Below are 25,087 nucleotides of genomic sequence, written 5' to 3' on the forward strand. Positions count from 1 at the left end.
AGGTGCAAAAAACTAAGACAATTAGGCCAGAACAACCAACAAAGAGACTAGTAAGGCAACTTGTGCAAACAAACAGCAAAACAAGCAAGGAGGTGCTGTTACAAAGGCAAAGCCTCCATCAAGAAACTGAGCTGCTGAAATTGGGCCCTGTTGATGTTCTGATGCCATGTGATAGGAGGTGGACATCTGGGAGTCAGTCTTCACTGGCCAGCTAATGGTGTCTTTTTGAGAAGTCTGTTGCAGTTTCTTACATTACCCTGTTGAACTTTCTGATAGCAGTGGATCTCCATTCCCTGGGTGACTCGATAGAACAACGATGCTGTCGCTAACTATTGGTGTGGACAAGGAGATGGCCGTGGAAACTGGAGGGACTGGGTCCAGCATTGTACTGCTCCAACTGTTCCCTTCAAACCTTAATGTTCCTCTCCACTGGGAGTTTTTATCTTCCACTACTGTCCCCATGGACCTTGGTGTTTCCGACTCCAATCCATCCTTTGGCTTTCCCTTGGACTCTTCCTGTGTACCTTCTCATCCACATCTGGTGCTGGTGGAGATCCTTCCTGTGCTTCATCCCACCCATCATCTTCACTGATTGATAAACTTATTCCATACATGCTCTTTGCTTCCCGACATTTATCCTCCTCAACGTCTGTTGCCACATCTAATTCAGCCTCCCCTACCACTGTCCAATCTCTGGTTTGTTACCTGGCTTCCACTGTCACCTGCCCCTCTGCTCCCTCTACAGCCTCTGTTCTTCAGCTTTGTGTCCTCATTCATCTTTTATTTTCTGTGACCTCTTCAGTATGCCTGCTTGTACAAAATTTTTTAATGTGCCCACTGCTCACCTCTGCCTTCTTGCTAGTGACAGCCTTAAATTCCATCTCTAGTTGCTGTTCCATGTGGGCCCAGATGTCCTCTTTCATGTCCCGATTAGGCAAATCTCATTTAGTTCCTGTTCAGAATGAAACTCGGGCTTCTCGCAAGGACTGTCTTTCTGATTCTTTCGGTAACTCTCTTCCTGTCGAGAAGGATGACCACCTCTGCTCCAGCTGCAGTGCCACCTTAATTCCACCTGAGGTTAAATTTAGGAGTGTCCTGTGTCACTCTCCCTTTGTCTAATGTTCTCCACAATCTGTTAATGTGCCAGTGGTTTTTGAAAGTTGTACATTTCCCATTTCCATTGTTACTGGGGTGCCCAGCATTCTGCCAAAGAACTTCTGCCTGTTTCATGACAGTGTTGCTCCTGCTGGCATTTTGGTCACCCTGCAAGTACAGTACAGTACTGCAGATTTGTCCTTACCTGTCCTCTCTGTGCTCGGGTGTGTCATGACACAGAAAATTGCTCTGCCTCTTCCAGATGCTGCTGCAACTCACATTCTGCCTCATTTCAAGGATGCCCAGTTTCCCAATTTGAATTTGGAACTGCTGTTCTGCGGGCTCAACTAGGCGTCTCCTTGTGTGTGCTCGTTAAGAAGCTTGCCAGTGAGGCTTTCGTGGAACTGATTCCTACTCCATCTACTTGAAATCCTCCTTCCCTACTGAAGAATCTTCTACTTCTACCTTTCCCTCATCTGTAGAATCTTCTATTCCTTCTTCCTCATCCATATCTCTATCTGCCCCTCTCCTTGTCCCTTTGGCTATCTCTACTTTCCCTTCAGCCTCCTCCATGCCCACCTGGCCTGTTTCTTCCCTCCCTCTCTCCAATTTTTTTTCCTTTGTAGCTCCCTCTGTCCCTTCTTCTTTGCACCCCTCCTCATGGCTTCCTCCTCCTCCATTCCCACCTTATCTCTCAGGTTCCTATGTCTTCTCTCTCTAAATACCCCTTTTTTGTAAGACTGGTTTTATCCCCTCACAAAAGCCATCTAAAGTTTTTTCTCCCTCCACTTCTCAAATGCCCTCTTCCAAACATTCATTGTGCAGGAATTCTGCTGACCTTCCAGTAAGTCAGTGTACTGTTGACAAATTGAGTTTTCTCCATTGCGAACAACATTTGTTCAGGGGCCATCACTGACAGTATCAAAGATCCCTGATGGTGAAACTGGACTTGGTCCGTAAATGTCCCTTATCCTAAAGAACTGTACTCACCCAGTGTTGTTCTATGCCTTCTTTAACTTCTCTTTCCCCTGTTGCCATCTCTGTTGAGTTACAGTTCTTGTTTCTCTCTCTCCTTCTCTTCCTCCCTCCAAGCCATCATGTTGCCCATTATCATCCTTCTCCTCTTCCTGCATTCCCCTTACTTCTTCCCATGTTTCTCAGTTTCTTCCAGGGCCCCCTCCTCTCTGTTTTTTTTGTTCCTTTTCATAGTTCTGTTCCTTCATCTACATCTAGATCTGTTGAGAGGCCTGTCAGCAAAGTCTGCAGCCAAGTATATGGCTACACTTCCATGAAGATTGTCCACCCTCACTCTGGTTGCTCCTCTGATTTCTTGTCCCATTTTTGATGCATGCCTGTTAACCACTCATCTGCTACTTCATTCATTCATACTAAAGTGTTATTTCAAGTCAATGATCTTTCATGGTTTTTTGTTTCATGTCTCCTACTGGTTTTCCTTTTTATTTATTTTTTTTTCCTTTTCAATGTCCATTTTAGAATGGAATTTATGTAGTTTTAATGCCCAGTGTAATGATTTGTGGTCTTTGCTTCCTAACCATCAATCTGCAGTCATTTTACAGGAAACTAGTCTTACTGAACCTCTTGTTCCTAGACCCAGTTATTTTCTTCATTCCTCTCAATTCCTTTTTGACACATATGTTGGTCCATAATTCAATTCCATGTGATCCCTTCCTCCTCCCTGCTTTGGTCCCATGTCCTTTGGCACCCCTGTCTTACAGTGTACACAGCAATACATGAGGATGCAAAAGCATATGACTGTAGTTTTCTATTCCATCTATCTATAGCCAGATGCAACAGTCCCGTAAGGAGTGGCTGATTGTCTTTGTGTTATTTGTTTTATGGGAAGGGGCACTACTCTGCCAACCCACTTGTTGACACAGGAAACACGTAGAGGTCAGTTATATGGTTACCACCCAGCGCTGTAAATGGTTTCCTAGTTTACAGGAAACCATTAGACTTGTCACTCAATGTAGAGCGGTGGGTCAGTCGGTAGAGAGGTGGCCTGCAGTCCTACCGGACCCAGGTTCAAATCCCCACTGGGCCAGGGAACAGTTTAAGGATTTGAATTTCATAAAATCAGACTTTACTGATCTACCAAAAGCCCTGCCGATGTCGTAAAAATACCCCCGCTAATACCAATATACCAGTCCTGTACGAGACAGCCCTAGCATGTATTCAATTTGAACGGTGGGTGTTGGCGCCGAAGTGGTGACGTGTAGAAGTGTACTGTATAGTATGTAGGAGGACTACTGGGCCTTGAGAGCAGGCTGTGAAGCCTATGCCCAGAGTCAGACACACACACACACACACACAAAAACTGAAAAGGAAAGAAAGAGTAATTAAAAGTAACAGGAAAGATGGGAGAAGTAGGAAGAAAGAAGGTGGACATAAAAAAACGAATGATAAAGCTGAAGGAAGAAAGGAAGCAGAAATATAAAAAGAATGATAAAGGTCAAGGAAAAAAGGAGACAGACATAAGAAGTAGGCAGCACAACATTAGGTGAGTGGATGATGACCATCACCACCTACCATTTTTAACCCCTAACCGCCGGCTGACTTGTATAGCTGTCACAATTTTGAGCGTGAAGCAACACTTGTTGACGTGTATCACCGTTAGCATCTTCCCGCCACCCTTTGGACTTTAACTTATCCTTACTAATCGACGGGACAGACGTGGAGATACTTGTTTTTGAAAGAGGAAGGGTTGGTGAGTATTATGTATCTTTAATTTTTTCTCTAGCTGTTATAGTTTGGAAGATATTAGGGTTTGAAGTAAGGGTATTTTTTTCCGTCATGGATATCCCCCATAGGAAGGAGCATGCAACATCGGAAAACCTTTGGTGTGTTGGGGTTAAACACCAAATAATGATCATGAAAAATGTATGCTAATTCTGAAAAGTCTGTGGGAATGGTTGCTCCCGAAAGCGGTTGTACAATATAATTATCCCCGTGGTTGGGAGAGTGTTAAAGAAAGTATTCCAATTTACTTGGCTCCCTCCTAACTACTGTGCTGTACTTCATATACAAGGGTATGATCGGAAATGCATCCAGATACAACTAAGCCTACTTTGTGCTGAGAGAGCTGACAGAAGGAGCTAATTCATAAAGGTCAAGACCAGAAACAATACTATTATTTCATCTATTGTACTTCGAATCTATAAGTCATGTTCCGTATATCTAAAATGAACCTTTAAAGGATAGTTGTGTGATATACTTTATGAATTTCAATACCCTTGACCTAGCTACTGATATTAAAACTAAAACATTCCTCTCACCTGAAATGCAAATACAGTATTCACATCTAGGACACCAGGACTGAACTCTATTACATCTTTGCATGCAATGCGGGGTTGGATGAATGACGAATCTATTGCGATCTGGAGGGGTTCAACATATCCACAATGAGTCATGACATAAGTAGGTAGGCACAGCAAAAATAACTGTGGTATTGTAATACATAATTTATTGGAAATACTGTACTGAAATAAAAATATTTCATTCTCAACTTGTGATCACCAAAGAAAAAGTAGTATAATAAGTACGGTACTGTATAAGTACTGCAAAAGAAAATATAATGTATACTTTATGTTTATCGAATGTTTGATAAATGAATTATTTGGGTCTTCCAACTGTTGCATATACATGATTATTCCTTATAAATAAGATAAATTTAACAAATATCAATAACATTACAATTATGAAAAGAAAAGTAATTACCATCCTGAAAAGGATGTGTAATTTGGCTATGTATACTTTGTATTTATAGCATTTATATAAAAATGCAAGTGTATATGCCATCCACTGGATGACATTCAATCCTACTTAACTGAATACAAAATGAATAAGAGTTTGCTCAATACCTAATTCTATAAAGTATCTGATAAAATTCTTAACCAAATATAGTACTGATTTCAACTGTAGTTATAATCAGATCATAATAAGAGTATTTTATGTCTTCAAGTGCGTGCTGCTGATACTTTGTTAAGTATTACCATGCATTCATGAGTAAGATAAAATTTTACTGTTAGCAGAACAGAATATTGTACTATAAACAATAAGAAATAATTCCACAAAATATAAATAGTAAATAACATTTTGTTTAAATCAGATGATATATACATTATAACTGTAATGGCAATAACAAATGTTCTTAATCTTAACATTGTCATTTGGTGCAAGGAAGGTCTACTTACTATGAACCATAATAAATTGTATTCTCTGCTGGAGTAGCATGAAATGATTTCTTATAAATACCAAGAACTTCCTTACAACACTATAACATCTGCATTTAACTAGTGTGTAGACTACAAACTGTTCACTTCACTGTAAAAGCCTTTAAAATTTAACAAGATAAACAAACAACTTACTCCTAGTAATACAATACCACCAACCTTGACATATAATTATACCACCCAAGAAACTTTACAGCATAACACTGGAGAACATTAACAGTAAGCCTAACAAAACTATGTACACATTTATAATCCACAGCTGCCATCATCATTATCTATGAAGGCAATAAACAAATGTACAGCACAACAGTTTTATAATAGTCAGGTCAAGAAAAAACCATATGGAGAAAACTGATTAAAGAAGACTGAACTACAAAGTTAGTACAGAGTATGCTCGCATTCTCCACTCCCATACAGAGTGCAAAACAGTAATAAATCATGAATAACTCATACAAACAAAATACAAATTTTTAACTTATGTACCTGTGACAGTAACAAGTTTTCTGTATCATCATCAAATAGTAGTAGTGTATTTTAAATTACTGAAAAACATTTTAAATGTAGATCCTTACCAGTCTCTCATATACATGTAATCTCCATTCAACCATCAGCATTATGCACTGTGAAAAACAATACATAAATACTGCAGTTTACTCTTTTTAAGACTTGACTTTCTTTAAAAGTTAATATAAGTCCATCTCTTTTCAGGCTGTTAATGTATGGTCACCATGGCAACATATATTTTCATCACTTGTGGTAATTTCATACTGCAATTTAAGTACACTACTGTAACGTACTGTTATATAAGTGTTCTTACCTGTGTCAAGTGTCTACTAGGAGTTTAATAACATACTGCATAGCACTTAAAATGTTTGAAGCCTTTCATTAAATATTTTGTGAGGCAGTTTAGGAAGTTATGATGCAATACCAATACAGCTGCACAGCTACAATGTGTGCTTGTAAATCTGTCATATGCATATGCATTGTACAACTAATGTGAAACATTTCAAAAGTTAATGCTCAATGTAACTGTTCTTTATCCACTGATTAACTTCATATTAAAGTAATTTAACCTAATCTTTTGCTATACAGCTATCAATGATTTTTACCACTGACTACCTGGTCTACAAAATGATAAGTCTCATTATCTTAATAGTTCCATTTGACTGATTATACACACATCTCTCAACTCCCTCCCTATTTCATGAAAGAAGGGAGGTGGACTGCAGAAGAAGGGCATCTTCAGCCTGGAATCCACCAGGTTCACACTGAGATGAGCCTGGCATGAAAAAACAAGATACCCGGTACATTTCTCAGTGCTCTGGCATCTTTGAACTAAACGAATCAAGGAACATTGCTAATTCACTGAATTTTCATGGCTATAATGACTCCAACCATTTGTCTGTAACAAACTATATAAATCATTTGCCCCTCCCAATACTGATAAAGATTATACTGGACTCTACTTAGGCAAGTTCTACTCCTTTCAGATAAAATTTTCAATGCATTTGTTTTTATGTTCATTCATAAATTTGACTTACTACTCTACTGTAAGTACAGGTAGGTTATTTTCTCATATCTATTTTCTTCTCTATTACCATTGTATGATTTCAGCATAATTTTTGCAAAAGAAACTACAGTACTTAGCAAGAACTTACAGTCTCATTATCCACGGACCAGGACATCCTACAAAGACTTGAGGAATAATTTTAAAGCACAGAGGTGAATGGAATCTTCCTGAATTATCCCAAACCACTGAGAAAATACACAACTGTTTCAATGTCATACACTGTCATGGTACTTTCTCAAGTCTACAACACAGTGCAGTTTTTTTCTTCTATGTAAAAGCTGTTATCAGTTTGAATTGTACTATACCACATTTACTGATCTTTCAGAATCATCTATGCATTAAAGTTACTACACTGTCAAATCTTACCTCAATATAAAGAATATACAGTACCTATTACCATCCACAAGTATACTGGTTATCTATTAATGTTGACAGAATGGCAGACCCCCCAAAAATTGGGCAGACCCCCCAAAAACCTGGCATGATGATTAACCAGACAAAATTTCATTCGACTTTTCACTGATGCATTTTCATACTAGCCACTTTTATAGAATTATAAAAGTTTTCAGTGTCAATGTTCTTTCACCACATAAAACTTAAAAGTTTATAAGCATTCCAATTTATTACTGGGTAAGTTACATCACATTTTAACAGCACTTGAATTATACTTGGCCAGTTTGTTTACAGGTGTGTCATTAGCGAAGGACATGCACAAACAGACTCCACCTTAGTTTAAAGTGTGTCTGCTATGGGGAACAGGCCAGCAGGGGTACTCAGGCAGAAACGCACACTTCCCTCAATCTGTCATTATCTGCGGGTTTTAATAAGAGTGTAAGACCATCCAGGTGGGCTTAGATTATCTTTTAAAGATTATATGCATGCTTCATGAACATAAAAACAGTAAAATCAGTAGCACAGATCTATGTAAAGGGAATTAAAAGGTGTCTACTAAAGTTTGGAATTTCAAATAACAGGCATATTATCTGGAAATGTGAGAATGAAATATTCATAAAAAAGTAAGATATTAAACATCAATGAAACTTAATGATACACAAAAAGGCACAATAATTAGGTTTTAAAACTGTCAAGGCAAATTAAAGACAGACAGTTCATTACGTGGATCTATATGAAGATAAGAAATTAGTTATCAACAGAATTATTTAGTGGATATTAAATGCTACACAGAAGTGTCAAAATATTCACATAAAGTGTATTAGAACTGCAGTCTCTAAAAAAAAAAAATAAAAAAAAAATAAAGTGAACAAAGTGGTGCAAACATTTTGCAACCTTAAGAAACTAAAATGAAAACCAAGAGTTCTGTAATGAAAATGTCAGTGGGACTACAATGTGTAGTAAATGATGTAAACTTTTCATGTGATGGCTACTAATCCATAGTGAAATAATAATAATAATGATAATAATAATAACAATACTGATTAACAACAACAATAATACCTTGATAAACTTGGCATACAGAAAGACTAAAACCTTGAGGTCAGGCAGCAATCTCTAACCAGTACCATAGATAATAAATATTATGTTGAAATAAGCATCTACAGCATTTTCAGTTGCATAAATACTGATCCTAATTATGGATCACAATTAAGAGTAAATTTCAGTAAAGGAAGCAATTATATTATGAAAGCCATCCTATTTTTCTCTTTCCATAAAACCCTTTGCGGGATTAGGGCATTGGGATATATATATATATATATATATATATATATACTGTATATAAAATTTCCAGTGCTCTCCCACGAACAATGTAGATCCTAAGTAGGCCTATACTGTACATAATTAATGGATACAACTGACGTACACAAAATGAAAATATTAAAAGCATGCAGGAAGCCTTAGGAAAAAAAAAAAAAAAAGAGAGAGAGAGAGAGAGAAAGATAACTACTGTTCCTAAAGGAAATACTGTACATGGAAAAGGATCACGAAGAAAAGAGAAGCCGGCGGTAGGAGTATTGCTCATCTTAACCCACCCTGTACCCACGACGTATGATGCACATCACAACTTCTTTTCACACTCAGTCCCCATGATGTATATATATGGTTTGCAATTGCAAGATCCGTCATTTGCACATTTTTCATAATTTGTGCGTGATTTTTGGTGCATATACGCGTGACACCTTCCTCTACCTGCTGCCACTGTGTGCTTGCGAGAATATCACACTCACTATAATGGTAAGGCATGTCAATATGCAATAATATTATGCTCACTATAATAGTAAGGCCTGTCAATATGTGATAACTGTTATAGAAGGCTGAAAATGGTATAATGATTGTAGAAAAATATAATGTAAGTTGAGAAATAGCATGTAAGTTGAAACAATAGTCTCAGTGAGTCAACTGTGCAAGAAATTGGCGATATTCAGGTGTTCCGATAATGAATTTTTTTTTGTGTGGAAGAAAGAACCAAAGGCCTATGCTTATATGGCCTATATATTTTTTTGAAAACCAGTATATTCTTGTACTACATGTAAATTTTTACCAAATAAATGTATATTTATGTATTCTGGATGGTTTCAAATAGTTATCCCTACCACAGAAAATGTGGCACCTGCACTGTGCCTCAACAGCGTATGAGACCACGTGTGCGGAGGCTCACCTGTCCCGACCACTTATAAGCTGAGGGGAGCACTTTCTTGGCGATATTCCATTGTTTCTCACCAAAAGTAGAGGTTTGGGCACAAAAAAAAAATAATAATAATAATAATACTACTAAATAAATAAATAAATAAAATAAAAATTGAAAATCTGTCAGGTTTTGGGGGTGGGTTTTGTAATAAATAAGTCGGTACGGGGTGGGTTAATTTCAGTATCTACTTATTATGTGCACTAGTCACTTTATTTCAGAATTGACAGGGAACTTGGACTAGGCTATACCAAAACAACGTTTTGTTATTCACTTATTTTATTATATCAGTTAAGATGAATGAATTAGTTTGGAAGTTTAATACTGCTTAACATACTGTGATGTATACAAGCATGAATAGAATCATACTTTATAAACTGTGGGAGGGTCAGTGAACAGCACAACAGCACTGCCATTAGTGTGTGACCATAGCAACTGCTCCAAACTTTATCTATCAAATCCCATCAGAGGTGGCCACAATCATATAGTCTCCATGTTGCCCTGTCCCCAGCCAGTTCACTGCCCTGCTCCCAGCCCACATCCCCCCCTCTCATATATCTCTCCACTCCATCCCTCCATCTCATTCTTGGCCTCACCCTTCCTCTCCCCCCCTCCACCTCACTCACATACACCCTCCTCGTCATTCTCTCGCTCTCCATCTAGTCAAACCACCTCAATGTGTTTCTCCTAATGCTTTCTTGCACATCCACACCCACATCACAATGCTCCTTCACTTCCTCATTTGTCAGTCTGTCTCTCCACATGACTCTACATGCTCCTCTCATATAACTTATTTCCACTGCTCTCACTCTTGACTTGTGTCCTTCCAACAAGGTCCAAGCTTCACTTCCATCCATTAGAGTTGGTATCACATTACTGTCATGCAGTAACTTTTTCACTTCCATGCTCACTTCCTTGTTTCTTGTCACTGCTTTCAAGGCACCAGCAACATTTCAAGCACTTCACCCTCTAAACTTCCATCTTTACTCATCACACTACTCAAGTATTATACTTAAATGCACCCACATTTTCCATTTCCTCCTCATCCAACCTCGCTGTAAATTCACTTACTTCACTTCTCTTGTAGACCATAACTTCACCTTTAGATTCTGTTTCTTACACACACTCCCAAACCCATCCCCCAAGCCATGCAGCTCCCCTTCAACTTCACTTAACATAGAATCGTCTGCAAACAACAGTACAAGAAGTTTCCAAACACTGCCCTCTCTCATTACAGCTGCTCCAATATCCACTGTCCTACCTTGCATCTCTTTTATAATCCCATCCATATAATGACTGAACAACCATGGAGAAATGACACATCCGTTTCAATCCAACCACCGAATAGAAAAATTCACTCGGTTCATTATCCACACACACTGCAGCCTTAGCACCACCATACATACTCTTCATGGCATTCAATAACGTCCCATCTACTCCATGTCTTCTTAATACTTTCCACAATCCTTGTCTATCCACCCTGTCATCCGCTTTCTCCAAATCCATGCAGGCCACGTACTTCTTTCCCTTCTCCAGAAACTTTTCGACTGAAGACCTAAGAATGAATATCTGATCTACACAAACTCTTCCCTTCCCAAAACCCCCTGTTCTTCTCCAACTAATTCCTCTGTTATTTCCTTAACTCTGTCAATATGTATCCTACCATACACTTCTCCTATTACATTAAGAAGACAAATGCCCCTATGATTACCACACATTTCTTTTTCCCCTTTTCCTTTGTACAGGAGAATAATTATACTGTACTTGACTTCCAGACCTCCAGGACACTACCTTCAACCAAGGCCAATCTGCACATCTTCCACATCCATTCTACTACTCTCTCTCCCCCCTACTTCAGCATTTCACCACACACTCCATCAATTCCTGGGGCTTTCCCCATTTTGACTTTTTTCATTGCTTCCACAACTTCCATCCTACTGATTTCTTCCTCTCTTCTCACATCCCTTCATCTCCCAGCCATTCCCCAGCCACTTATACTCGCATTACTTTCATTCTCTATGTTCAACAATTCCTTAAAGTGTTCTCTCCATCTGCTCACTTTTTCTCTCATCTCAACCAGTAATACTACCAATTTTATCTTTCACTCCCTGACTAACTTCTGTGACACCCTGTCTAACTCTCTTTACCTCTTTCCAGAACATTTTTTTACATTCCCTCCACTTTACACTCAAATTCTTTCCAAATTCCTCATCCACTCTCTTACCAATCTTTTCACCTTTCTCTTCCTCTATACTTATAGCTCTCCTCTCTCTCTCTCAACTACTTATCACACCAAAAAAGTTGGCATTAGCAGGTTGACTCCAACACTGCTGCACACTGTTTTACTTAACTTCTTGGCAATGAAAATTACTTTCATAATGATATGCAGTTTCATGTGTCATATTATTATATAAACTTATGTCTAGTTTATGTCCAACTTTTACATCAATGCTTAATATACACATTCAAAAAATTATGTACAGTATATTCTATTTTTCTATGAAAATGACCCCAAAAAGTTATTTTCATGAAATTAACAGCATGCTTTGAAAGGCCTTGGAACCCAACTCCTCTTTTCTTAGATTATTGTACTAAACAATGCAGTTTTTATGGATATGCCAGGCCCTCAGAAAATAACCATGTACAATGTTTGGGGAGCACTGCATATATACACTGTGTGTGTGTGTGTGTGTGTGTGTGTGTATATATATATATATATATATATATATATATACAGTAACCCCTCCAATATCCGGATCAATAGAGCCATCGGTAGGTTCGGTTATTGGTTTTGTCCGGATATTGGGCCCCAGCTTATGGACTTGTACTTATGGACCCTAACTCAGAGAAACACCTATACAACTCCCTCTGGACATGCATAGCACCTATTTAACACCCAAATCACACCAATAAGGCACATAAATGACTGAAATAAATGCAAAAGAAACATAAAATGAGGGTTTAGAAGTACAGTAGAACCTCTTTGGTCCGGACCCCTTTGATCCGGATATCTGTTAATTCGGACAAAATTTAAAAATAATAAGCTCCAAAAATATGTTGAAAGTAATTCTAAAGTCATTTTCAGTATCGGCGCGGAAAGTGATCGTCATTCGTTTAGTTTCGGACCACGCTAGGTCGCAACATGGGCGCCTGTTTAAACACACGCTAGCATTCATTCCATCAACTAGTTCGCCAACCATTTATATTTCTACGCTGTATTTCAAAAGTTAATCCTCCTTACCATGCCTCTTAACGCAAGTGTAGTTTCTGCAATGAATAAAGGTGTTAAAAGGAAGCATGTAACACTAAGTATTGCAGATAAAGTGAAAATACTGGATAAACTAGAGGCTGGTGTTCCGCCAGGAAAACTCGTGAACGAGTTTGGTATCGGCAGACAAACTGTGTCGGACATCAAGAAAAACAAAGATAAAATTAGACAGTTTGCTTTAAAATTTGATGTTACAAACAGTGACTGTGGTGAAAAAAGAAAAACTCTAAAAATGCCATTGGACAAGAATCTAGAAGAGGCTGTTTATAAATGGTACATACAGCAGCGATCATGCGGAGTGGTAGTGAGAGGAATTGAACTCCAATCTGCAGCAGAAAGGCTCGCCAAACATCTTGGTCATAACAATTTCAAAGCTAGCTGTGGATGGTTATGGAGATTTAGGAAACGACATAATATACAGAACAAGAAGGTGTGTGGAGAGTCCCTGAGTGCTGATGCTGCAGCTGTGGAACCGTTCCGAAAAAAACTGAATGGCATCATTGATAGTTCAGATTTACGTCTGTGTCAGGTTTATAATGCAGACGAAACTGGTATATTCTGGAGATCCTTGCCAGAAAATACCCAGGCATCAGTGAATCAAGCCAAAATCCCTGGGAGAAAATTAAGCAAGGAGAGAGTATCAGCACTCGTATGCGCAAATGCCGACGGCAGCCACATGCTCAAGCCTGTCCTTGTTGGCAAATCAAAACAACCTCGAGCTATCAAAGATATCATGCATGAGCTCCCAGTGCATTATTACAGCAGTGCAAATGCATGGTTTACTGGGGAGATAACATCAGACTGGTTTTACCATCATTTTGATCCTGAGGTAAGAAAATATCAAACAGAGGTGCTTAAAATTCCCGCAGAAAATGTTAAGGCATTACTGCTTCTTGATAATGCCCCATCACACTCGAACATTGAAAAACTGTGTAGCAGAGATGGAAAAATTAGGTGTCTTGCTCTGCCACCTAATACAACCTCTCTTATTCAACCTAAGGACCAAGGTATCATCGTGGCCTGTAAGAGACTTTACAAAAGAAAGTTTTTGGAGGAAGTAATGGTGGTGTTGGAATCGAGTGAGGACAGATTTGATGACACAAGGGGCAAGAGGACACTCGAAAATCTTAGAAATTACAACCTTAAGTCCATGATATTTAACTGGGCAAAGGCTTGCAGAGAATTGAAAACCACTACTCTATCGAATGCTTGGAAACAGTTGCTGTATTCAGACGATGTTGAATTTGACTTCGAAGGATTCCAGCCTCAGGATTATCATAAAACTCTGTTGGCTGCTGGAGAGACCTTAACCCTCGTGGATGTGGATGAATGGTTGGATGAAGATGGTGATGATCCTGGATGCCAAAACCTAACAGATAAAGAAATTGCAGACAGTGTTGTAGGAGCTGATAATGTTGATAGCCCTGATGATAACAGTGATGATGATGATGATCTCCCTGAAAAATTACCATTGTCACAAGCCCGGGAACACATGGATTGGCTAGTGAAATTCCTCGATCACTGCCCCTACAGCAACATGAAACCTTACTACGAGCATATGAGGACTCTACGAGATATAGTAATTAAGGAGCAGTGGAATAGGAAGACACAAACGAAGATTGATAACTTCTTCAACCCACGTCCTTCATCACGGTCTGCTTCTACAGAGCCTCAACCCTCCACTTAACACATAACTAGTAAGTAACCAGAATCAATTAATTTCTATCATTTTATTTCTGAGTAATTTATTTTATTTCTTATTATTTATAGCATCATGATTATAAAGGTCAACTGCACCTCACTCCCCACGTTGAGGGACAAGTTGAGATTACGCACTGAGGGCTGTTATTTTACTATTCATTTTGTTGTCTCCGCAGGTCCTGTACCGCATATTGTAATCTGTTGCCCGATTTTATGTGAGTACAGTGCTGTTGTCATTTTATAAATTATGGAGGGGTCAGTGCAGTCAACAGATGTTTGGCCTTGTGTAACGCATGGATGCTCCAAAGTCTCTCCACACTACACCACCAGCCACCCGATGCTACCACAGCACAGTTTTTTGTAATTTTTCATCACAAGACTTCATTAGGGATGATTACTCGAAGTGACAAATATTGGTTTCAATAGATTTTAACATACTGTATTTTGATGGGCATGCGGTATTTCTTGCTAGCAACATGAATGTAAAACAAATTGCAGAAACGTGTGAGCAACAGTACAAAGTCAGGCGTTTGCGTGGTTGTCATAGCAACCCTACACTCCTCAAGACAACGGTGCAGCAGTGCACCACAAGTGGATGTCGTAATGCTTTATTTTTTCATGACTGCCTAACAGTTCCTTGCTATGGATATGTCAAAAGGTAGCAATGATGGATGGTAACTCTGGCTTCGAACACTAGTACTGTACAATCATAATTTATATAAACTGCTGAGGACAATTGTGAGCACAGGGCGACTGTGGCTACCCGTAGTTCCTCACCACACTACATTTTTTTTTTTTAACTCCACAGGAGTTTGCTTAAACAAAAATGGGTCTGAATATTCTGCAGTGTTTAGTGATTACTGTAGGTTATTTTTTGCACTTAAATGTGCTTTACTTGTACATCAAACATTAGCTTCTTGCCCATATGGGTGTTATCAATATGCCAAAGACGACAATGTATTTTTTGCCTACATAAGTTTTATTTTTATTCAAAATATTACAGTTAATTAATTAATTTATTTTTTTGCCTAAACGGGCCTTAGTCACTTACTACAATTTATAATGTAGGCTAGTTTCTTGTCATGGCCTTACCTGTAAATTATGCAATACAAAACTATTGTACATGATTAGTTTGGTTATTTTAGTATCCTTTCATCTTTTGGAGTTACGTAGGGTTGACATATGCCACATATGTTAATAATTAACAAACATACCATATGTAGACAGTTTTTGGTATGAACTGGAGATTACCCTGATGGTCCGGACAATCTGCTAATTCGGACAACCCTTCCCCCCATATAGTCCGAATGAGAGAGGTTCTACTGTATGTTCATACATTAATAAACATTCTGGTACTTATGGACCCTAACCTAGCCTAACTCTGAAAAACACATTCCTACTGCACATGCATGAGGTAAGTATAGTATGGAAAAAAGTACAGTATGAAACATTCTGGTAAGTATAGTATGGAAAAAAGTACAATATGAAACATTCTGGCTACTTACAGCAAGTACCTGGCCACCTCGATGAATAACCGCCTCCTCTCGGACTCTGACAGTAAGAACGATTTCCTGAAGCACTTGCAGTACACTCTTCCTGAAGTCTTGGACTGAACTTAGTCAATAACACACAGAAGTCCGCTCTCTTCACAGTGTTCACTTTAGTCCAAATAATGTTCCATTTAAATTTAGTGTTGCACATTAACTTTTCCCAATCTTTTCAAAATTTCTAAAGCCAAAACAAAGAAGGTTAGTTACGTTAAATATTGTTTCCACTGAGTCTTTTCTCTCATTTCGAAAACCTTAACACAACACACCGTTTTTTTCACTGCACAACACTCAAAATTCCCATGTGGTCTAGTGGAGAAGTTCTTGCTGTTTATTCACTGTCAGAGTCTGAGAGTATCACTGGCAGGCGACCAAGGGGTGCATCGCTGGGTCGTGGTGATGGCGTACTGACTACAGAAGACTCTGAGGAAAGCCGCAAACTCACATCAAGCGGTGACTCCACTGTAGCTGATGTGCTGGGCTGTGGCTCGGAGCATGAGGGCCTGTCTTGGGAAGGCAACGGAGTGGAGCCAGGGCTTGGCACAGCGGGGGTCACGGGCCTGAAAAAACTGTCAATCGTTGACTGACGCAAGTACCGACGATTCTGGCGATTGATGATGTGCTGCCGGAAAGCACGCACTTCCTCCACGAGTCCCAAGGGCCCCATCTCCCTGTCGCAGTCCGGGTGTTCCAGGTAGTCCAGGACGAACTCTAGATGTTCCAGGAGTGCGCTCAGCTTGGGGATGGCTGGAGTAGTGTCCTGCTGAGAGGAGTCCGCATCATCATCGCCTTCGTCGTCGGAATCTTCAAGTTCGGGACTGACACCAGCAACCGAAGACGCGATCTCGATATCAGACAATGTCTGATACCCTGGATTGCCCTCGTCGTCGTCCAACCACTCACGAACATCATCCACATCAACATCGTCGCCATGCGTGTGTAGCCATGCATGGAAGTCATCCACGTCAAACCCTAGAAAATCGTACTCCACATCTGTTCCGAGAAGCAGACGAGACCAACCATTTTCAAGAGTTTTCACAGGGACTTCCTTCCATGCACTAGCCCAGTTGTACAGCGCAGACTTGATGTTGTAGCGGCGAAGGTTTTCCAAAGTCCGCTTGCCTCGAGTGTCACGTCCTTCCCTGCGCTCGTCCTCGTCCTCGAGAACAACCATCACCTCGTCCAGGAACTTCCGACGGTACAGGCGCTTTGTTGCCACGATCACTCCTTGGTCCATGGGCTGAATGAGAGCAGTTGTATTAGGTGGCAGAAACATGCACCTAATACGGCCATTCTCAGCAACCAAGTCCTTGTCGCACGGGTGGGCAGGTGCATTGTCGAGGAGAAGGAGAGCCTTTACCTGGTCGCGAGGGATTCCCAGTGTCTTCGTCTGGTACTGGATGACCTCCTTGACGAAGTGACGGTGAAACCAGTCTTTGAAAATCACAGCTGTGAACCATGCTTTCAAAGAATGGTACCATACGACAGGAAGGACATCCATCACCCCACGAAGGCACCGAGGCTGCTTTGCACGGCCAACAACAATGGGCTTAAGCCGGTGCATGCCGTTAGCACTGGTACAACACAAAGCAGATATCCGTTCCTTAGAAAGCTTGCGGCCAGGTACACGCTTCTCCGTCTCATTGGCTAGAGTGTTCGTTGGCACCGAGTGATAGAATAGGCCAGTTTCGTCTGCGTTATAGACTTGACCGAGAGTGAGGCCCTCCCTGTCGATCAAGCCTTTCACCTTGTGCCGAAACTTGTCAACTCCATCCTCGTTAGCTTCCAATGCTTCGCCATGTGCTTTACGGTTAGTAAGGCCATGTCGCAACTTGAACGCGAAGAGCCAACCCTCGGATGCCTTGAAGTCTAGGGCGTCGTGAAGCCTTGCAAACTTCTCAGCAGCAGCCTTCAGCTCCGTTCCACGTACCATCACACCAGCTGCACGTTGCTGTCGGTACCAAATCAACGTGGATCGGTCGATTTCTGCAAACTTGGGGGTAAACATAACCTTCCTTTCCATGTTGCATTTGCTTCTCGACGAGAAGTCAGCCGTGTACTGCATGAGTTTGTCTCGGGAACGTTTGATATCGAACAAAGTCGACCGGGCCAGGTTAAACTCGCGGAGAATGCGTGAAGAAGACCAACCCGCATCAACTTTCTCCAATATCTCCCTCTTCTTTTCCAGAGTCAACACCACTCTCTTCCTTTTCTCAGGTGGTGGGGCCATCATCACACACACTAAGAGGAGGGCAGAGAGCAGCAGGAGGCCTTGCAGCAAGTACGGCACCACCACAAAAGTGAGCACGTGGGCAGCCATTGTGAAGAGCGTAGGTCCAGTCGCGGTGAGAGACAGGCGGGAAGTGGGGAGGATGCAGCGGCGCTCTATCGGACGTCGGAGGAATGACGAACCAAAACAATGCTCTCACGCGGCGCGCGCAGCAGTTCAAATTACGGACGGCAAAAAATCGATTTATTTTTTTATTTTTTTGGGTTTTCGGACCATTTTGGGAATGTTTGATCCCAAGCCGATAAGGTTCGGTTAGTGGGGAGGTTCGGTTATTGGGCGTCCGGATATTAGAGTGATTACTGTATATATATATATATATATATATATATATAGGTTTATGTTTATACTGTATATATATATATATATATATATATATAGATATATAAACACATACAGTAAAACCTCAATATAATGGACTACTTGGGGACCAAATCATTCCGAAAAAAGCGAAATTCAGACAAAAGCGACATCCAGACTTTCCCCTGCTATTCCGGACTTCTTCCGATATATCAGACATTATTCTGGATCACACCAATGGTTTTTAAACTGTTTTCACTACCATTCCAGTACAGTACAGTATTATACATTCACTTTAATAACCAAATGGTATAATATATACTGTATAATATTACTGTACTGTACACTGATAAACATGTCTTTTTATTTACCTTATTGTGGTGAACATAACTGAAGTGGTCAGGCAGTCCAGACTGCCTCAGGCTTTATCGGACTTTTTACGATATACAGTAATCTCTTTAAGACCCGGACACCCAAATCCCGGACATTTTGGGATTGGGATCTGGGGGGGGGGGTAAAAAAAAAAAAAAAAAAAAAGCCGATATGTGTTCATCCCAACTCTAAATTTGCCGCGCAGCGACAAACAGCTGTGGTTTGGTGCGCAGTTCTGGCGACGTCCGCTAGAGCACCCCTGCATCCTCCCCAGTTCCCACCTACCTACCGTCATGACTGCACACTCATCGCCATGGCTGCTTTTGTGGTGGACAGTGAATAAACTGCAACACCTCACCACTAGACCACATGGGAATTTACAATGTTGTGCAGTGTTAAGAAATCAGAATTCAGAGTGCAAAGGATTAAGTGCAGAGTGCAACACCGGTGGGCCGCAATGGGTGTGGCACAATTAAGAACAGAATGTGCAGTGTTAAACAATTATAATTCACAGTGCAAAGGATTAAGTGCAGCGCAACACTGGATTACTGTACGTGCATCAAGTGCACCTTCACCACTGTCAGAGCCATAAAAGAGGAGGGTTAATCTTCACGATGGCCACGCACGTGTTGCAAGTACCCTGTACACTGCTAAATATTTTCCGTACTCACTTCTACTTCCTCATTCTCTGGTTCCTTTTCATTTATTTCATGGTTTCTGTCCCTTATGTGTGTGCACAGGATCTTAAATAGGAGCTGTGCATGTCCGGTAGGGAGCTATTTAGGTGGCTTTCAAAGTTAGGTTGGGTTGGGGTCTATAAGTACCTGTCCAGGGGCATTTTTTTCCCAAGTCCCGGACAAAACCAAGTCCTGGACATGCCTTTGGCTCTATTATGTTGGATCTTGGAGGGATTACTGTATAGAAAATTAGTCTGGTAGCACCTCAATTCCAATAAAGGCGAATTCCGCTCTATTGAAGGCTGTTACATTGAGGTTTTACTGTACACACACACACACACACACACACACACACACACACACAACATACATATATATATATATATATATATATATATATATATATATACAGTAACCTCTCAACTAACGCGAGTTTAAAAAACGCGTTTTCGTTTTAACACGGGCAAATATTTAAGGAGATATGTTTAACTACAAGGGTTTCTCGATTTAATGCAACTTTACACGTAAGAGATAGTTTCAAATTACCCGTGCATGCCTTGGACAGTCCCGAGCTGATAGACCATGTGTGGTAGTTTATGCATAAATACATTTTTTATTTGCCTGTTGCTTAAACTGGTTTTATTCGAACTATAATATTCGAAAATGAAGTTTGGCCCCATTCTGAGCAATTTCACTCATTTTCTGACAAAATTTGGCCCGGAAAGTGATGGCAGATCTAAATTGTTACAACTTGATGCTGCACAACAGAAAGAAGAAAACCACCCAGACCAAGACAGAGCAGTTATTTATGAAGAAGACAGAAAACTTAAGGGGGTTATCTTCATCACCAGTAGCACGGGAGTCAGAGCCAGAGGAAGAGGAAAGACAGCAGAGCGAGGAGGGACAACAAATTTAGGGTGGGGAGAGGCGGGAGGTGGGGAAGTGGGGTGAAGAGGGACAGCAGCAGACGACGAGTGATGCATAGATGAAATGAAGCTGTGTTATTATTGTTTGTGACCTACTTACTGTAACGAAAATGTTGCTTTTACTGTAGTGTTCTTATGACCTACTAAAGCATTAACAATGTTGTGGAACTTTCACAATGCCATGAATGAAGCAGAACTGAAAGAAAATCCATGTAAAAAACGAAAACAGTATGCATTTGGGGAGAAGTAAACAACGCTTCGGCCCAACTAGGGCTCAAATGTTGTTTATATCTCCCCAAATATACTGTTTTTTGTTTTTTACGTGGATTTTCTTTCAAATAAATATTGCTGCTTATAAGTTTAGAGTAGCATAACTTCCCAACTGGGTAGACTTTCCCAGAGTCCAGGAACGTAACCCCCCCTATTACCGTTGTTTCTTATGGGAAAATTATGTTTAAATAACGCATCTTTAACTAACGCGACCTCTCCAGGAACCTAACCCTCGCGTTATTTGAGAGGTTACTGTATATATATATATATATATATATATTATTGGGTGGTGGGGGCACTCACCATCCACTCACTCAATGTAGTGCTGCTCTCGGGTGTCTGCCCTTTCCTCTACTCCATCCTTCTTTCCTTCCATCCTCTTCTGTCTTTCCTTCATTCTTTCCTCATCCTTCTACCTACGGGTGACTTTACACTCCCTCTTCTATCTTTTTTCCTTCATTCTTTCCTGTGGGTGACTCTACACTGAGTGACGAGCCAAATGGTTTCCTGTACACCATGAAACCATTTACTACACTGGGTGGTAACCATATAACCAAATTTTGGCACCTGGTGGTTTAGTGAGTAATTATTGCGATCCAATCGGATTGAGCCGGTGAAGGTTTATATCCAAGGAGTGGTTAGGGTTTACTGCTCACGGAATGCCACTCAGGGATGAGTGAGACTGGTCATTCTCATCTTAAATGCCAGGACCAACTTTCCAAGCCCCGGGCTCCTACGCTCCTCATGGGCAACGTAGGATTAGATGATGGATGGATGGATGGACCAACTTGCCTAGTCCCTTTCTCTTACGCTCCACATGGGGCAACGTAGGACTGGAAGATGGATGGATGGATATACCATGTGTATATATATAAGTGTATATATATATATATATATATATATAGAGAGAGAGAGAGAGAGAGAGAGAGAGAGAGAGAGAGAGAGAGAGAGAGAGAGAGAGAGAAACCAAGAAACAAAATCAAAATAAGTAAGTTCTCACAATCTTTTGAAAAACTAAATATGTTTACTCATAAAAGCCGGGCTGTGGGAAATAGGCACGATCCACTACATCACTGCCTATCCTATACAAAGCATTCTCAGTTGAATGATAAACATATTAAACTTCACAGTAATCCCAGTTAGAACGGGGTCAATCTGCCAATCATCATTCTCTTCATCTCTAACACTTTGATCTCTCCTGGGAACCCCTAAACAGGGAATGGTTAAGACAAATGTCTCAGGGCTATTTTATCTTTACGTACCTCTCTCACCTCCCAAATACTCTTCTTCCTCTTCCTTCTCTCTCATCACTATGCTGCTCTACTCTCATCTTCCAAACCACATAAGGTCTACTTCTAACAACGTTATCCTCAATCTCACTTTCACAAACTTTCTTTGGCATTCTATCTATGTAAATTTTTGTGCATGTCCAAACCATCTCAATGTATGCCTTTATATCTACTCACTCCTACTGCTCTTTATTCCAGTCTATAACATCCATAAATTTCACTATTACTTACACCATCCATTCTGCATCTGTTCTAAGAGAGTTCATTTTTACATCTTACTCCTCATCCTGCCCTTGGGTGGGAAAGGAGGTCCAGATGATGACAACCCAGAAAGATCCTTGTCACTCAAAGCCCAGATTTAACTCCCAAACGTCGGTATTAAAACACTTTCACACAGCGCTCTCTTAACTTCCAAACTAACCATCACACTCTTCAAAATATAACTCAACTATCCAGTTTTTCTTCTCCCTTGAAGTGATTTCTCCATCTCACACTCCATTTTGCTATATTTACTCAATATACGAAGTTTGCCGATAAAGAAACCAAACTTTTTAGATACCGCACCAACTAGCCAGAGTAGTATGATTGCAGTGAGAGTGCTGTGTAGTGATGACTTTGAGCTTTAGTCTAACACTAGCTGCATTACGCCATGTCCCTTAGTCACTGAGGTACATGCGCTTAAATTAACATGTCTTTAGTACTCTTGGTGTATTTTCTTCTATCTCTCCTATTGTCTAAAATCAGCTACCTTTCAGACTGTAGGGGTGAGGGATGAAAGGGTCTGCAGGGGTCAAATTCGGCAAGTAGGGAGGCTGGGGGATGACAGTCATCTTGTGCTTTGCCAAAAAGTCACGGATAAGGAACAACATGTAAGCAGGTACATTGTCATCGAGCAGCATACAGGTTTTGTTTATCCATGTCTCTGGCGTTTTCCTTCACAATGCCTCCCTCAAACACTTCACGACATCCAAATAAAACTCTTTACTGACTCTCTGACCATGTGGAACAAACTCATGAATGACACCCTTCCAATGAAAAAAAGACAATCAACATCACCTTCACATTTGAGTGACTAAGATGTGCTTTTTTGGTCGAGGTGATGATGTTCTGAACCACTGTGATGACTGTCCTTTTGTTCTGACATCGGAGCCATACACCCACATTTCATCACCTGTTAAACAGAATTTCACACAAACACGTTGCTCAACGTCCTTCATTATTCAACATGCAAATAACCAAATGCACTAAACACACATTCATTCAAGCGCATGTACCTAAATGACTAAATGATGTGGTGCAATCCGGCTAGTGAAAGTTCAAAGTTACCACTATATAATGCTCCCATTGTGATCACACCACGCTGGCTAGTTGGTAAGCTAATTAAAAAGTTTGGTTTGCTTTTGGATGGACCTCACAGCTCCCAAATATTTAAAGCTATCACCCTCCTCGAGCAGTTCACCACCCATCTGAACCCTGCAAGTCACTGTGTTTTCTCTTTCTAACCTGTATTGCCTGTCAAATTCATCTTTTTTATCATAATTTAGGACCAACATCACTTCATTAGTCAGTCCCATAATCAATATCCCACTTGTATAAATGGGGTAGGTAACACCCCGAAGCAGGAAATGGAAAACAATAAAGTGGGAGACCATTAACCCCTTTGCGGACACATAAAGTGAGTCAAAATGGTGTTAGGCTGAAGGGTAACAGATAACTCATTTTGATGTACTATCAGTGTTGGTCTGATGGGATGTTGATTAGACAATTTTGGACAAAAATATTAAACAAAAATGAAGTTTTAGCATAAAGTGTGTCAATCTTCGAAGTATCATAGGTGAAGGGGGTCTATTTCAAGGCCAACACTGTCAAATAGTGGGCTTTCTCTCGGCTTTCAATATGGGAAGTGTGAGCATGCGCAATTTTTGGCGATTTACTCAAAAACTATTTGTCTTATCGGAATTCTGACAACAACATGTGAAAGCTTGTGAAATTCTGCATGTAGACATATGCTTAGCTTTTGCACGGTGTGGGCAAAATTTTGCACCACGGTATTGGGAATTTAATTTCACTGTTGAACAATGTCATCCTCATTGCATTTTGGTACTTTCATTCATCAGTTTTGTGTGTTTTTATTAGCTTATCATATGGTATAAACACCAACGAAGATGATGGTATACAATTTATACAAATTTCTGGGGCAAACAAAATCCATGGGAATGTTTTCCTTTCTGCACGGGTCCAGGCTGCCCTCGCGGCATTTTCTCTGATCATGTCCCACAAACTTACAGAAAACTTACATTTTTGTGAGGGGGTTAAGAAGTGGAAAGTGAGTATGGGCCATAAATCTATTAATTTAACCTCCAGCAACTATTGTTTTATTGGTTCACAAACAGCTGGTGCATACAAGCTGATTATAACTACTGCATCTATCATTCTAAATAAACATTCAATATTCTTAGATGTTCTTCCAAGGATATACAGGATGGTCCATATGTTATATATCCCAGCTCTTATGTGTTGTGAATGGGTCAATCAGTGCTTACCTACCTTGCCTGATTTCCTATTTCTCATAGCCCTTTTATTATTTTTGTGTATATTTTTTACGTCCACTAACTGCATGTTGATTAAGTAGTTCTACAAAGCATCTAAAACATAAGTGCTCCTCAAACCAGCAGATTCAGCAATCCTTACAACACTCAAGAAAGAAGGGTGCAATATACAGAGGCAGCCCTATATCTAATTAGTGGTTCATGGCGTTGTATCCTTACAAACTGGAGGTTTGGGCCATCAGTTCTACTTGTTTTGTATAATACTGTACTTGGATGTCAATTGTTGCTTATTATGATTTTACTAAGTATCAGTAAATACTGTATACCTATTACATATAACAAGCA

The 25,087-nt window shown here is 40.2% G+C and overlaps 1 protein-coding gene across 3 annotated transcripts in view; it reads right to left on the bottom strand.

Annotated features, from left to right (window-relative positions):
- Positions 1-4,055: 4,055 nt before the first annotated feature.
- The window catches only part of LOC145412592 (neuroplastin-like), a 107,331-nt gene continuing 86,299 nt past the window's right edge, over positions 4,056-25,087 (bottom strand). For all 3 annotated transcript variants that reach the window (XM_080282503.1, XM_080282501.1, XM_080282502.1), the window contains one exon: positions 4,056-7,726. In XM_080282503.1, coding sequence (XP_080138629.1) covers positions 7,723-7,726 — 4 coding nt within the window. In that variant the 3' untranslated portion in view covers positions 4,056-7,722. The remainder of the gene's footprint in view (positions 7,727-25,087) is intronic.

The sequence above is a fragment of the Coenobita brevimanus genome, chromosome 93 (genome assembly GCF_032717465.1).
Source record: "Coenobita brevimanus isolate Jiangsu-jjx chromosome 93, ASM3271746v2, whole genome shotgun sequence".
NCBI classification, from domain to species: domain Eukaryota; kingdom Metazoa; phylum Arthropoda; class Malacostraca; order Decapoda; family Coenobitidae; genus Coenobita; species Coenobita brevimanus.